Genomic DNA, 17,304 nt, shown 5'->3' on the forward strand with positions numbered 1-17,304 from the left:
CTGATAAGGATCAGATGAATATGGGGGATGATTCTCAAACAGACCAGACACAGGCTACAGTCATAAAACGGTAATAAGATGTTATGTTCTATTTACACCCAGTAACCCCCCATCATGTCCGTCCTCTGCCTCCATAGTCCTCTCCATCCTCTGCCTCCATAGTCATGTCCGTCCTCTTCCTCCATGGTCACTGTGACGTCTTTTATCTCCAGCAGATGATGATACTCAATATTTAGAAGGACACAAGGACCTCTACAAGGACGTCATGATGGACAATCAGCCGCCCCTCACATCACCGGGTAAGAGGAGACTTTATTGTAAAGGAGAGAGCAGTACGGAGGATCCACCTAGATCCCCCATCATCTGATAAACACATAGAAACAATGGATTCAGTCAGTGTGTGTGTTTCCTACAGATGGATCCAGTCATGGGAACCTACCAGAGAGATGTCCCTTTCCTCTGTATTCCCGAAATTCCACACAGGAAGATCACAACTATGCAGAACATCATCAGGTAGATGTGTATAAATCATAACTATTAGTGATTGTTCATCAAGGGTGTTTGTTACATTGAATTTACTTTTGAATGTTCAGAGTGGAATCCTCGGGGATGATAATATTGATGTTAAAGAAGAGTATAAAGAGGAGGATGAGGAGTATGGAGTGATGGAGGAGTTTTCAGAAGGACACAAGGATATGATGGAGCCACCTAATACCAGGAACCCACCAGAGAGATGTCCCCGTCCTCTGTATTCCCGGGATTCCACACAGGAAGGTCACACCATCCCTCAGTATTACAAGGTTGGTGGGGCGGAGCATCTAGAACATGGACTTGTAGAGATGATGTGTGGATTTTTTAGGTGATATTTTCTCTCATTTCCTTGATTTAGAGTGGAGATCCAATCGATATAGAATTTGAGGTGAAAGCAGAAGAAGAAGAGGCGTATGTGAGGGATGATCAGCAGTCTATGGAGGAGGATGGAATAACGGGGACATTTATAGAGGAGGACACTCCTACAGAGATCAGCACAGGTGGGTCATGAACACTAAATCCATTCCTCCACCCATACTGCTCACTGATTGGTCCAGAGTAGGGCGGGGGCTGGGTGATATCAGCCTGTAATCCCCTGGTCACTTTCCTGAGCTGTGTTCCCCGTCCTGTATTCCTGGATTTCTCTCGGATAATCTTCCTTTGTGCTGCAGACACAATTTATGTATCTAGACTGGATTTATGGAGGTTCTGGGGTTCAGCTGGCAGCAAAATGTTCATTTTCACCATAGACATTACTAGACCTAGGTGCCCTGGACATGTGCTTTTGATCTTATTCCTCATGGTGGTGACATAGCAATTCTCCCAGTATTTGTCACCTGTGCCGGGTGGAGGGATATGTCTGTAGTGTCTCAGACCCAAGTCACTGAGTGCAGTCTCAGGAGATGGGAGGCAGCGGTGTGGGACCTACATAGTTACATAGTTAGTCTGGCTGAAAAAAGACAGTCCATCTAGTTGTACCATTAAAAATAAAAGTTATAATCCGACACCGACAGCTGATCCACCAGAAGGCAAAAACCCAGCAAAGCACGATCCAATCTGCTCCTGCAGGGGAAAAAATTCCTTCCTGATCCCCCGAGAGGCAATCGGATATTCCCTGGATCAACTTTCCCTATAAATGTTATATCCAGTTATATTCTGTGTATCCAAGAAAGAATCCAGGACTTTCCTACAGCAACCCCCCCTTAGGTATTATACATGGAGATCATATCCCCCCCCTTTTGTATTATACATGGAGATCATATCCCCCCTTATGTATTATACATGGTGATCATATCCCCCTTATGTATTATACATGGAGATCATATCCCCCCTTATGTATTATACATGGAGATCATATCCCCCCTTATGTATTATACATGGAGATCATATCCCCCCTTATGTATTTATACATGGTGATCATATCCCCCCTTATGTATTATACATGGAGATCATATCCCCCCTTATGTATTATACATGGAGATCATATCCCCCCTTATGTATTATACATGGAGATCATATCCTCCTTATGTATTATACATGGAGATCATATCCCCCCTTATGTATTATACATGGAGATCATATCCCTCCTTATGTATTATACATGGAGATCATATCCCCCCTTATGTATTATACATGGAGATCATATCCCCCCTTATGTATTATACATGGAGATCATATCCCCCCTTATGTATTATACATGGAGATCATATCCCCCCTTATGTATTATACATGGAGATCATATCCCCCCTTATGTATTATACATGGAGATCATATCCCCCCTTATGTATTATACATGGTGATCATATCCCCCCTTATGTATTATACATGGAGATCATATCCCCCCTTATGTATTATACATGGAGATCATATCCCCCTTATGTATTATACATGGAGATCATATCCCCCCTTATGTATTATACATGGTGATCATATCCCCCTTATGTATTATACATGGTGATCATATCCCCCCCTTATGTATTATACATGGAGAGCATATCCCCCCCTTATGTATTATACATGGAGAGCATATCCCCCCCTTATGTATTATACATGGAGATCATATCCCCCCCTTATGTATTATACATGGAGATCATACCCCCCCTTATGTATTATACATGGAGATCATACCCCCCCCTTATGTATTATACATGGAGATCATATCCCCCCTTATGTATTATACATGGAGATCATATCCCCCCTTATGTATTATACATGGAGATCATATCCCCCCCTTATGTATTATACATGGAGATCATACCCCCCCTTATGTATTATACATGGAGATCATATCCCCCTTATGTATTATACATGGAGATCATATCCCCCCCTTATGTATTATACATGGAGATCATATCCCCCCCTTATGTATTATACATGGAGATCATACCCCCCATTATGTATTATACATGGAGATCATACCCCCCTTATGTATTATACATGGAGATCATATCCCCCCTTATGTATTATACATGGAGATCATATCCCCCCTTATGTATTATACATGGAGATCATATCCCCCCTTATGTATTATACATGGAGATCATATCCCCCCTTATGTATTATACATGGAGATCATATCCCCCCCTTATGTATTATACATGGAGATCATACCCCCCCTTATGTATTATACATGGAGATCATATCCCCCTTATGTATTATACATGGAGATCATATCCCCCCCTTATGTATTATACATGGAGATCATATCCCCCCCTTATGTATTATACATGGAGATCATACCCCCCATTATGTATTATACATGGAGATCATATCCCCCCTTATGTATTATACATGGAGATCATATCCCCCCTTATGTATTATACATGGAGAGCATATCCCCCCCTTATGTATTATACATGGAGATCATATCCCCCCTTATGTTTTATACATGGAGATCATATCCCCCCCCCCCTTATGTATTATACATGGAGATCATATCCCCATTATGTATTATACATGGTGATCATATCCCCCCTTATGTATTATACATGGAGATCATATCCCCCCTTATGTATTATACATGGAGATCATATCCCCCCCTTATGTATTATACATGGAGATCATATCCCCCTTATGTATTATACATGGAGATCATATCCCCCTTATGTATTATACATGGAGATCATATCCCCCTTATGTATTATACATGGTGATCATATCCCCCCTTATGTATTATACATGGAGATCATATCCCCCTTATGTATTATACATGGAGATCATATCCCCCTTATGTATTATACATGGAGATCATATCCCCCCTTATGTATTATACATGGAGATCATATCCCCCTTATGTATTATACATGGAGATCATATCCCCCCTTATGTATTATACATGGTGATCCTATCCCCCCTTATGTATTATACATGGAGATCCTATCCCCCCTTATGTATTATACATGGAGATCATATCCCCCCTTATGTATTATACATGGAGATCATATCCCCCTTATGTATTATACATGGAGATCATATCCCCCCTTATGTATTATACATGGTGATCATATCCCCCCCTTATGTATTATACATGGAGATCATATCCCCCTTATGTATTATACATGGAGATCATATCCCCCCCTTATGTATTATACATGGAGATCATATCCCCCCTTATGTATTATACATGGAGATCATATCCCCCCTTATGTATTATACATGGAGATCATATCCCCCCCTTATGTATTATACATGGTGATCATATCACCCCTTATGTATTATACATGGAGATCATATCCCCCCCTTATGTATTATACATGGAGATCATATCCCCCCCTTATGTATTATACATGGAGATCATATCCCCCCCTTATGTATTATACATGGAGATCATATCCCCCCCTTATGTATTATACATGGAGATCATATCCCCCCTTATGTATTATACATGGAGATCATATCCCCCCCTTAATCTCCTCTTCTCAGTAGAGAATACATTCAGTTCCTCTAATCTCTCCTCATAGCTGATCTCCTCCATGCCTCGTATCAGTTTGGTTGCCCTTCTCTGTACCTTCTCTAGTTCCCCAATGTTCTTTTTGTGAATTGGAGCCCAAAACTGAACTGCATATTCCAGATGAGGTCTTACTAATGATTTGTACTCGGGGGGGGGGGGGGGGGGGTGATATCTCTCTCTCTGGAGTCTATACCTCTCCTAATACAAGAGAGGATTTTGCTTGCTTTAGAACCCGTAGCTTTGCATTGCATGTAATCTACCAGAACCCCCCCGATTCTCCACCATTGATCCTCCCAGATCCTTCACCATTGATTCCCCCAGATCCTTCTCCACCATTGACCCCCCCCCGGATCCTTCTCCACCATTGACCCCCCCCCCCCCGATCCTTCTCCAATATTGACCCCCCCCCCCGATCCTTCTCCACCATTGACCCCCCCCGATCCTTCTCCACCATTGACCCCCCCCGATCCTTCTCCACCATTGACCCCCCCCCCCGATCCTTCTCCACCATTGACCCCCCCCCCCCGATCCTTCTCCACCATTGACCCCCCCCCCCCGATCCTTCTCCACCATTGACCCCCCCCCCAGATCCTTCTCCACCATTTACCCCCCCCCCCCCCCGATCCTTCTCCACCATTGACCCCCCCCCAGATCCTTCTCCACCATTGATTCCTCACAGATCCTTCTCCACCATTGATTCCTCACAGATTCTTCTCCACCATTGACCCTCATCAGATTCTTCTCCACCACTGTCCCTGTCAAACACCTCCTGGCGGTATTTCTAGCAATCCACAGGACAGGATTCCCAGGAGCGTGGAGTCTAAGTCCCAGTCTGCTTGTTCACCAGGGCCCCTGATGGTGGGGATGGACTTGGAGCAGACAGTGACTAGGTTGCGGCCCCTGAGTACACCTGCCCGTGGTAGAGGGATCTGCCAGAGGTATATGCAGGTAGAGAGCCTGACGCGAAGAGGCGGAAGGCTGGAGCCGTGATGACTGGATCTGTGCAGGATGGATGGCAGAAGTAGTGAGCGTGGTCAGATGGGCCAGATCGGTAACAGTGGGGTCAACGTAGTACAAGGCAGCAGGCAAAGAGTTGTCGGGTCACTCGCCGGGTTCAGTAACAGGAGGTCAGATCAAATAGGGATATCCAGGAGAGAAGTCAAATGAGCCAGAGGTCAGGATCAGGAGAAGTCAGCAGAGGTCAGGATCAGGAGAAGTCAGCAGAGGTCAGGATCAGGAGAAGTCAGCAGAGGTCAGGATCAGGAGAAGTCAGCAGAGGTCAGGATCAGGAGAAGTCAGCAGAGGTCAGGATCAGGAGAAGTCAGCAGAGGTCAGGATCAGGAGAAGTCAGCAGAGGTCAAGATCAGGCAGGGTTGGTAACAAGTCAATCAGCAGATACACAGGAACACAGGATATAAGACCATACGGCAATGAGAGTCTGTGCAGGGCAGGTTTAAATACTGTGCCCTGTCATTGGTGCCAGGCGAGCATCCGCGATCGCGAGTGTACATGCGCGGCCACCACTGCCCAGGTCCTAGTGCCCGCCGGATAGAATGAATCGGCGTTCTGCACATGCGCACACCCGCATGCTGCCGCAATCCCTGACATTGCTCCCCCCCACGGGCATCCTCCGGATGCCCAACCAATCTCTCCTCCATGGGTGGCTACGATAGAACTCCCGGACAATTCTAGGGGCGTGAACATTCTGGGCCGGCTCCCACGAATTCTCCTCAGGACCATAGTCCTTCCACTTAATCAGGAACTGTGTCTGGCCGCCTCTTTTCCTGCAATCTATGATTGCTTCAACCTCAAATTCTTCTTGTTCATTAATGGTTATGGCCTCCGGAGGTCTGGACCTTCGGTCCGGGAAGGGATCTGGCACTGCTGGCTTCAGTAGCAACACATGGAAAACTGGGTGAATCTTAAAAGTTCCTGGAAGTGCCAGTTCATACGCCACTACATTGATTTTCCGCTTCACCCGGAATGGACCCTTAAATTTCGGCCCCAGTTTTTTCAAAGGAGAAGACATCCTCATATTGGTAGAGTCTAGCGAGACCTGGTCCCCCGATTGCAGGCTTAGTTCAGCTCTTCTTCTGTCGAAAGCCCTTTTGCTGTCCTCCTGGGCCTTTGCAACAGCTTCTTGAAGCACCTTGTTATTGGCAGAAAAAAAAACAGCATATTTTGCGTAGCGGGGACTGGGCTTTCAGGAATCGGGTCAGGTAAAAACGTGGGGTGACACCCGTAATTGGCAAAAAATGGGGATTGCCCTGTAGCAGAATGATTTGTGTTATTGTACGCAAATTCAGCCAATGGCAAGAGCGCCAGCCAGTCATCCTGGAGGAAAGATTTGTAGCATCTCAGGTACTGTTCCAACGTCTGGTTCGTCCTTTCCGTCTGCCCATTTGTCTGTGGGTGGTAGGCAGACGAGAAGGACAGTTTGATTCCCAAAACCTCGCATAATGCTTTCCAGACTTTAGATGTAAACTGGACCACTCGGTCTGAGACAATATCTTCTGGAATTCCATGGAGCCTTACCACTTCTTTCACAAAGATTTGTGCCGTTTCCAGAGCCGAGGGTGGGTTCTTTAGCGGCAGGAAATGGGCCATCTTTGACAAGCGATCCACAATTACGAAAATCGCTGAATGGTCTTGAGATGGTGGAAGCTCCACTATAAAATCCATGGAGATCATCTGCCATGGCCAGTCAGGTATAGGCACAATCTTTAGCCATGCTTGGCCACCAGAACGTATGCTAGAGTAACTCTAGGATCTTTGCAATTCCAAAATGGCCTGCCAGTGTATGGTGATGGCAGTGCCCCAGAACTAAGGTTTGGACCTCCTCGGGTACCACAATTTGCCCTTCTTTCCAAAAGAGACCTTCCTTGCTCTGTAGAGAGAGCATCGGGCTTTGTATTCTTGGACCTGGGTCTATATGTAATGTGGAACACAAATCGGGAGAAGAAAAGTACCCATCTTGCTTGGTGTGGTCTCAGGCATTTGGCTGTCCTCAAATACTCCAGATTCTTGTGGTCTGTGAAAATCAAGATTGGATGTGTGGACCCCTCCAGCAGATACCTCCACTCTTCCAGTGCCGTTTTTGATAGCCAGGAGTTCCCGGTCTCCAATGTCATAATTCCTTTCTGCTGATGTGAGTTTTCTTGAGAAGAATGCCACTGGGTGCATGAGTTCTCTGGGACAGAATGTCCCCCACTGCGTTCTCAGAAGCATCATCTTCCAGAATCTATGGCAGAGAGGAATCAGGGTGACTAAGGATGGGGGCAGTAGTGAACAGCTCCTTCAATGTCTCAAATGCTGCTTGAGCCTCAGGTGTCCACCAGAAACGGGCCCCCTGCTTGGTTCTTGATGAACTTTCTGTAAAAGTTTGCAAACCCTATGAAGCGTTGCACGCCCTTCTTGTCCGTGGGTACTGGCCATTCTAAAATTGCCAAGACCTTTTGGGGATCCATCGCAACCCCCGTGGTGGAGATGATCAGCCCCAAGAATGCAATGCTGTTCTGCTCGAAGCTGCATTTATCAGCTTTGGCATACAACCCGTGTTGGCGTAAATGTTCCAACACCCGTTTGACATGACCCCTATGGGTTTCCAAAGAAGAGGAGAAGATCAAAATATCGTCCAAGTAAACGACCACAAAAATGTCCAGTTAGTCTCTAAATACGTCCTTAATGAAATGTTGGAATGTAGCTGGGGCATTGCAAAGTCTGAAGGGCATGACAAGGTACTCAAAGTGCCCAAATCTAGTGCGAAATGTGGTCTTCCACTTGTCCCCCTCCCGTATGCGGACCAGGTTATACGCGCCCCACAAATCTAATTTAGTAAACACGGCTGCTGTCTTTAACCTTTGGAATAGTTCTGGAACCAAGGGAAGGGGATAATGATTCTTTATCGTAATCTTATTTAAGTCACGATAATCGATACAGGGCCTTAGGGATTTGTCCTTTTTCTTGATAAAAAAAAAAGATTCCTGCTCCGGCTGGTGATGTAGAGGGGCAGATAAACCCTTTCTGGAGGTTATCATCAATGTATTCCTTGAGTATCCCCAATTCCCGCTCCGATAGGGGGAATATCCGTCTGAAAGGAATCTCAGATCCGGGTAGGAGGTCGATGGGACAGTCGTAGGTTCGGTGTGGAGGAAGAATGTCTGCCTCCGTTTACTAAACATGTCTAGATAGTCGTGGTAGGCCGGGGAAATGAGCTTGGCGTCCCCATGAATACATAGGAGAGACTGGGGAGTCAAGGAGGTCGGGGCGTGACAATGTTCCTGGCAATAAGGTGATAGGAACTGGATAGACCCAGTTTTCCAATCAATCTGGGGATTGTGCCCACAACCAAGGGAGTACTAGGATAACTGGGAACAGAGGGGATGCAATGGCATCTAGACGGAGGAACTCTCGATGATGGTTAGCCACCGTAGTACAGATAGGTGGGGTCTCGCGGTCTACTAATCCTGACTTAATGCGTGACCCATCAGCCAAAAAGATATTAAGCCCACATTCCTTGATCTGGAGGGGGATCCTCTGTCGGTTGGCAAAATCTAAATCGGCAAAGCAACTACATGCCCCGGAGTCAATAATTGCTGTTGCTGACACGGTTCTTCCTGGAAGCTGAAAAGAAATGGGTATGGCTAAGTAATTGGAATGGTTAGAACATTTGGAGGATACGTTGGAAAAAACAGAAGCACACTTGCCCAGTTTTGCTGGGAAAGAACGCACCACATGACCTGCTTCCCCGCAGTAAAGACAGAGGTTGTTCACCCGGCGCCTCTGGCGTTCCTCCACTGACAACGATGGTCGTGCCAATCCGAGCTGCATAGGTTCTGGCATCTCCTCAGACTCCAAGTTCCGGCTTCCTCCTGGCAGGGATTGGACTGCAGCACGGGGAAGTACCCACGTGGGTCTCTGCCCTGAGTTGGACCTCTCTAACCTGCGTTCCCGCAGTCTGCGGTCAATCTGTATGGCCAGGGTGATGAGATCTTCCAAAGAGTCAGGTAGGCCCACCCTGGCTAACTCGTCCTTAAGGGACTCGGACAAGCCCATGCAAAACTGGTGATGTAGTGCGGCATCATTCCACCGGGTGTCCCCCATCCAGCGTCTGAACTCAGATGCGTACTCTTCCGCTGCCCGGCGGCCCTGTCTGTGGGAGTACAGGGCCGTCTCTGCGGATGCTGCCTGCTGCGGATCGTCATATAGGACTGCCATCGCATTGAAGAAGTCTGTCACGGTCTCCAGATGGGGATCGTGGGTCTCCATTAGTCAGTGAGCCCAGGCCTGGGGCTCGCCCTGGAGTAAAGAGACGATGAACCCCACCTTCACCGATTCAGAAGGAAATGTCCGTGGCTGCAGGCTGAAATACAGCTGACTTCTCCTGATCCGGAAGGCCCTGAATTTAGCTCGGTCCCCGCTGATACGTTCCAGCAATGGTACGCGGGGTTCCGGTGGAGGCAACGTGACTAATGATCGGGCAGGAGGTTCTGAAGGCTCTATGGCTGCAGAAGGAGAACTCGTGCTCTGGGATGGAGCAGCTGGTGCGGCTAACATCTGAATCCGGTTCTCGAGGTGTGTGTAACCCTCCTGCAGCATTTTGATGGCTTGAGTTAGTGCCGCCAGATGCTGACATATGTTCTCCAGTGGGGATGGCCCTCTTCCAGGCTCAGTCATGGCCGTATGGTTCTGTCAGACACCGCCTGGCAGTACCTCTAGCAGTCCACAGGACAGGATTCCCAGGAGCGTGGAGTCTAAGTCCCAGTCTGCTTGTTCACCAGGGCCCCTGATGGTGGGGATGGACTTGGAGCAGACAGTGACCAGGTTGCGGCCCCTGAGTACACCGTGGTAGAGGGATCCGCCAGAGGTATATGCAGGTAGAGAGCCTGACGTGAAGAGGTTGGAAGGCTGGAGCCGTGATGACTGGATCTGTGCAGGATGGATGGATGGCAGAGTAGTGAGCGTGGTCAGATGGGCCGGATCGGTAACAGTGGGGTCAGCGTAGTACAAGGCAGCAGGCGAAGAGTAATCAGGTCACTCACCGGGTTCAGTAACAGGAGTTAAGATCAGTAGGAGTATCCAGGAGAGAAGTCAAATGAGCCAGGGGTCAGGATCAGGAGAAGTCGGCAGAGGTCAGGATCAGGAGAAGTCGGCAGAGGTCAGGATCAGGAGAAGTCGGCAGAGGTCAGGATCAGGAGAAGTCGGCAGAGGTCAGGATCAGGAGAAGTCGGCAGAGGTCAGGATCAGGAGAAGTCGGCAGAGGTCAGGATCAGGAGAAGTCGGCAGAGGTCAGGATCAGGCAGGGTCGGTAACAAGTTAATCAGCAGATACACAGGATACAAGACCATACGGCAATGAGAGTCTGTGCTGGGCAGGTTTAAATAGTGCGCCCTGTCATTGGTGCCAGGCGAGCATCCTCGATCGGGAGTGCACATGTGCGGCCGCCCAGGTCCTAGTGCCCGCCGGCTAGAATGAATCGGCGTTCTGCGCTTGCGCAGACCAGCTTGCCGCCGCGATCCCTGACAGTCCCTCATATCCTTTTCCACCATTGACCCCCAACAGATCCTTCTCCACCATTGACTCCTCCAGATCCTTCTCCCCTATTGACCCCCCCACAGATCCTTCTCCCCCATTGACCCCCCACAGATCCTTCTCCACCATTGACCCCCCACAGATCCTTCTCCACCATTGACCCCCCACATATCCTTCTCCACCATTGACCCCCCACATATCCTTCTCCACCATTGACTCCCACAGATCCTTCTCCCCCATTGGCCCCCCACAGATCCTTCTCCACCATTGACCCCCCCACAGATTCTTCACCAGCATTGATCCCCCAAAGATCCTTCTCCAGCATTGTCTCCTAGATCCTTTTCCACAATTGACTTCTCCAGATCCTTCTCCACCATTGACTTCTCCAGATCCTTCTCCCCCATTGGCCCCCCACAGATCCTTCTCCCCCATTGGCCCCCCACAGATCCTTCTCCACCATTGGCCCCCCACAGATCCTTCTCCACCATTGGCCCCCCACAGATCCTTCTCCACCATTGGCCCCCCACAGATCCTTCTCCACCATTGTCCCCCCAAAGATCCTTCTCCAGCATTGTCCCCCCAAAGATCCTTCTCCAGCATTGTCTCCTAGATCCTTCTCCACAATTGACTTCTCCAGATCCTTCTCCAACATTGACCCCCCACAGATCCTTCTCCAGCATTGTCCCCCCACAGATCCTTCTCCAGCATTGTCCCCCCAAAGATCCTTCTCCAGCATTGTCTCCTAGATCCTTCTCCACAATTGACTTCTCCAGATCCTTCTCCACCATTGACCCCTTCAGATCCATCACCATTGACTGCCCAGATCCTTCTCCACCATTGCACCCCCAGTTGTACCCCCCTAGTATGTATGATGCATATTCTTAGCCCCCAAGTGCAGAACCTTACATTTATCACCATTAGCCCTCATTGGCCCCATAGTCCCCCAATTACACAGAGCATTGAGGTCGGCTTGTAAGTTGGAGACATCCTGTAAGGACGTTATTCCCCGGCACAGCTTGGTGTCATCTGCAAAGACTGGAATGGGATTTATAATCTCACACCCCATATTGTTTATATATATTAATAAGTAAGGGTCCCAACACTGAACCCTGGGGTACCCCACTAATAACACTGAACCCTGGGGTACCCCACTAATAACACTGAACCTTGGGGTACCCCACTAATAACACTGAACCCTTGGGGTACCCCACTAATAACACTGAACCTTGGGGTACCCCACTAATGCTGAACCTTGGGGTACCCCACTAATAACACTGAACCTTGGGGTACCCCACTAATAACCCTGAACCTTGGGGAACCCCACGAATAACCCTGAACCTTGGGGAACCCCACGAATAACCCTGAACCTTGGGGAACCTCACGAATAACACTGAACCTTGGGGGCCCCCACGAATAACACTGAACCTTGGGGTACCCCACGAATAACACTGAACCTTGGGGTACCCCACTGACACCCCCAGACCATTCACAGTATGAATCATTAACCACTACTCTCTGAATACAATCTGTTAGCCAGTTTTCTATCCATTTACATTCAGATTTTTCCATCCCGTAGACTTTACCTTACACATTAGCCGTGTGTGCGGAACTGTGTCCAAGTATACCACGTCCACCACCACCCCTCTGTCCAAGTATACCACGTCCACCACCACCCCTCTGTCCAAGTATACCACGTCCACCGCCACCCCACTGTCCAAGTATACCACGTCGTCCACCGCCCCCCCCCCCCCCGTCCTAGTATACAACCCCCACCACCACCCTTCTGTCCAACTGTCCAAGTATACCAAGTCCACAGCCACCCTTCTGTCCAAGTGTACCACATCCGCAGCCACCCCTCTGTCCAAGTGTACCACGTCCATTTGCATTCAGATTTTTCCATCCCATAGACTTTACCTTACACATTAGCCATTGGGGGAACTGTGTCCAAGTATACCACGTCCACCGCCAACCCCTCTGTCCAAGTGTACCACGTCCACCGCCAACCCCTCTGTCCAAGTGTACCACGTCCACCGCCAACCCCTCTGTCCAAGTGTACCACGTCCACCGCCAACCCCTCTGTCCAAGTGTACCACGTCCACCGCCAACCCCTCTGTCCAAGTGTACCACGTCCACCGCCAACCCCTCTGTCCAAGTGTACCACGTCCACCGCCAACCCCTCTGTCCAAGTGTACCACGTCCACCGCCAACCCCTCTGTCCAAGTGTACCACGTCCACCGCCAACCCCTCTGTCCAAGTGTACCACGTCCACCGCCAACCCCTCTGTCCAAGTGTACCACGTCCACCGCCAACCCCTCTGTCCAAGTGTACCACGTCCCCCGCCACCCCTCTGTCCAAGTGTACCACGTCCCCCGCCACCCCTCTGTCCAAGTGTACCACGTCCCCCGCCACCCCTCTGTCCAAGTGTACCACGTCCCCCGCCACCCCTCTGTCCAAGGATTTGCTCACCTCCAATCTAACCTGTTTCATGATAGTTTAATCCCAGCTCACCTCTACATGTTGTCTACAGTAAACATTTAAACTTCCACTGATTACAGAATACTAATACTGTGAGTCCTGACCCTTATACTATATAACTTGTACATTACATACTCCTGACCCCTGCACTATATACTCTATGTTGTACATTACATACTCCTGACCCCTGCACTATATACTCTATGTTGTACATTACATACTCCTGACCCCTGCATTATACTCTGTTGTACATTACATGCTCCTGATCCCTGCACTATATACTCTATGTTGTACATTACATACTCCTGACCCCTGCACTATATACTCTATGTTGTACATTACATAGTCCTGACCCCTGCACTATATACTCTATGTTGTACATTACATACACCTGACCCCTGCACTATATACTCTGTTGTACATTACATACACCTGACCCCTGCACTATATACTCCATGTTGTACATTACATACTCCTGACCCCTGCACTATATACTCCATGTTGTACATTACATACTCCTGACCCCTGCACTATATACTCCATGTTGTACATTACATACTCCTGACCCCTGCACTATATACTCCATGTTGTACATTACATACTCCTGACCCCTGCACTATATACTCTATGCTGTACATTATATACTCCTGACTTCTGCTCTCCCCCTCCCCCCACTGCTATATATACACATAATATGGATTCTCTTTTGTTCTCCCCATTTCATCCCAGCTGAACATTTTATATTGGATGATATGATTGGAGCACAGATTTTACATGGTGATAATAATGTGATAACATCCTCCAGCTTTGGACCCTTAAACAGAAAGTGATAATGAGGGAGGAGTCAATACCCCAATGATGGTGGTCTTCAGGATCAGTCCAGTCTTCATCTTGGTTGTTCTCCCCCCATCCTCACTCTCTGACCTCTGGTGGGGCTCAGCCCCGCTGTTCTTCATGACTAAATCATGGAGTAAATAAGGAAGTGCAGTACTTCTTGTGTTGGGAAGATGGCGATGAGTGATAGAGGGGGTGGGGCCCCTCGTCCTATAATCCCCTCATCACTGTCCCTCCTATAAAAGACAGTTCTGGTTGTTTCCTCACTCTCTGACTAAGGTCCATGAGTAAAGAAATGACCTGGTAGGAGGTCAGAGGAGCCATTTCCTAGTTCCCTTGAGGGTGGAATTGTAAGCTCCTCAGAGACCGAGTTGCCTGATGTGAGCGGAGTCCTGGTTTGGGGGAACCAATCAGCTCCTGTCTAGTAATCCTCTTTGTCTTTGTATTTTAGTCCAGGGCTGGGAGATGAGGAAAACCTCCGAGGATTGTCTCACTTTGTCTCCAGACTGGAAAGTAGAAGATGAGGACATCACACAGTATAGTCCAGGAGAAAACCCGGCTCCCTCCAATGTCCATCCGGCACCACCCAGTGTAGATGGACCATCGGATTCCTCGTATCCTGAGGAACCTCAGACTGTGCGGGACTGGGCCGGCCTTCCAACAGAGAAGAGCTTCTCCTGTACTGAGTGCGGGAAATGTTTTTCAACTAAGTACTATCTTTACACACATCAGAGATCTCACACGGGCGAGAAGCCGTATTCCTGTCTTGAGTGCGGAAAATGTTTTTCAGCTAAGTACTATCTTTACATACATCAGAGATCTCACACGGGGGAGAAACCGTATTCCTGTATTGAGTGCGGGAAATGTTTTTCAACTAAGTCCTATCTTTCCATACATCAGAGATCTCACAGGGGGGAGAAGCCGTATTCCTGTCCTGAGTGTGGGAAATGTTTTTCAACTAAGAACCATCTTTACTCACATCAGAGATCTCACACGGGAGAGAAGCCGTATTCCTGTCCTGAGTGTGGGAAATGTTTTTCAACTAAGTCCTATCTTTCCATACATCAGAGATCTCACACGGGGGAGAAGCCTTATTCATGTCCTGAGTGCTGGAAATGTTTTTCAACTAAGTCCTATCTTTCCAAACATCAGAGATCTCACACGGGGGAGAAGCCGTATTCCTGTCCTGAATGCGGGAAATGTTTTTCAGAGAAGTCCAGTCTTTACGCACATCAGAGATCTCACACGGGGGAGAAGCCACATTCCTGTCCTGAATGTGGGAAATGTTTTTCAGGGAAGTCCAGTCTTTACACACATCAGAGATCTCACACGGGGGAGAAGCCATATTCCTGTCCTGAATGCAGGAAATGTTTTTCAGAGAAGTCCCATCTTTACAGACATCAGAGATTTCACACGGGGGAGAAGCCATATTCCTGTTCTGAATGTGGGAAATGTTTTTCAGATAAGTCCAGTCTTTACAGACATCAAAGGTCTCATACGGGGGAGAAGCCGTATTCCTGTCCTGAGTGTGGGAAATGTTTTTCACGTAAGTCCTATCTTTCCAAACATCAGAGATCTCACACGGGGGAGAAGCCGTATTCCTGTCCTGAATGCGGGAAATGTTTTTCAGAGAAGTCCAATCTTTACACACATCAGAGATCTCACACGGGGGAGAAGCCACATTCCTGTCCTGAATGCGGGAAATGTTTTTCAGGGAAGTCCAGTCTTTACACACATCAGAGATCTCACACGGGGGTGAAGCCACATTCCTGTCCTGAATGCGGGAAATGTTTTTCAGAGAAGTCCAGTCTTTACAAACATCAGAGATCTCACACGGGGGAGAAGCCATATTCCTGTCCTGAATGCGGGAAATGTTTTTCAGAGAAGTCCCATCTTTACAGACATCAGAGATTTCACACGGGGGAGAAGCCATATTCCTGTCCTGAATGTGGGAAATGTTTTTCAGCTAAGTCCAGTCTTTACAGACATCAAAGGTCTCATACAGGGGAGAAGCCGTATTCCTGTCCTGAGTGTGGGAAATGTTTTTCACGGAAGTCCAATCTTTACACACATCAGAGATCTCACACAGGGGAGAAGCCGTATTCCTGTCCTGAGTGCGGAAAATGTTTTTCACAGAATTCCGATCTTTACATACATCAGAGATCTCACACGGGGGAGAAGCCATATTCCTGTCCTGAGTGTGGAAAATGTTTTTCACGGAAGTTCCATCTTTCCAAACATCAGAGATCTCACATGGGGCAGAAGCCACTTTCCTGTCCTGAGTGAGGGAAATGTTCCTCGCTGAAGTCCTGTCTTCCTGTACATCAGGGGTCCCACACAACCCTGGAGGTGTATTAGTGCCTTGCATGCGGGAAATGTCTTCTAGATGAATGTTGCTGGACATCCCAGCTCTCATGTGGGGAAGAAGCACACCCTGATATACACCTCAGATATACTCCATGGCTGATCTTCATCATGGAAGAAACAGTTGATAAGGAGATGAGAGGCCCCCAAAGACATGGATGAAGTGGAGTAAATGTCGGGGTGCAGAGTGGTCAGTAGATCCTGGAAATGAAGGACACAACTTCAGCCCTTCTTGGGTGTCGGAGTTGCGTTTCCTGATAATGATATAGCGGGTTACAGAGCTAGAAGCCGGGAGAGCCCAGATCTCGTTATCGGGGAACTTTACACAGACAACAAGAACTTCTGAAGTTGATGTCCTTCATTTCAAGGCTCTACAGAACAGTGGTGACCCCGAAGCATCTCTCTGTCTTCAGTCCATCCTTCTCCCATCCCCCAACAGGAGGGAAGGAGAACTCCGCCCCAAACTAGGAGGGAACATTCTTCTCATTATTTCCCTTGGCTTCTGTGTGGGTTTGGGTGGTTGGAGGAGTGCGGCACGAGAGGGAACACAGCTTGTTGTTCTATGTCTACATATGGGGTCTGGGTAGATGGGATCCACCGGAAAATATTGCTACTCTTTG

General features: G+C 48.2%; 1 protein-coding gene across 1 annotated transcript in view; it reads left to right on the top strand.

Annotated features, from left to right (window-relative positions):
- Window positions 1-216: 216 nt before the first annotated feature.
- LOC149437792 (uncharacterized) overlaps window positions 217-17,304 on the top strand; it is a 35,942-nt gene continuing 18,854 nt past the window's right edge. Inside the window, exons 1-5 of the mRNA XM_089660608.1 lie at window positions 217-299; window positions 416-513; window positions 594-800; window positions 890-1,031; window positions 14,772-16,529. Of these exons, the coding sequence (XP_089516734.1) occupies window positions 266-299; window positions 416-513; window positions 594-800; window positions 890-1,031; window positions 14,772-16,529 (2,239 nt within the window). The 5' untranslated portion in view covers window positions 217-265. The remainder of the gene's footprint in view (window positions 300-415; window positions 514-593; window positions 801-889; window positions 1,032-14,771; window positions 16,530-17,304) is intronic.

Source organism: Staurois parvus, unplaced genomic scaffold, assembly GCF_062004578.1.
Source record: "Staurois parvus isolate SC_StPar_1 unplaced genomic scaffold, SC_StPar_1.0 ptg001254l, whole genome shotgun sequence".
NCBI lineage: Eukaryota > Metazoa > Chordata > Amphibia > Anura > Ranidae > Staurois > Staurois parvus.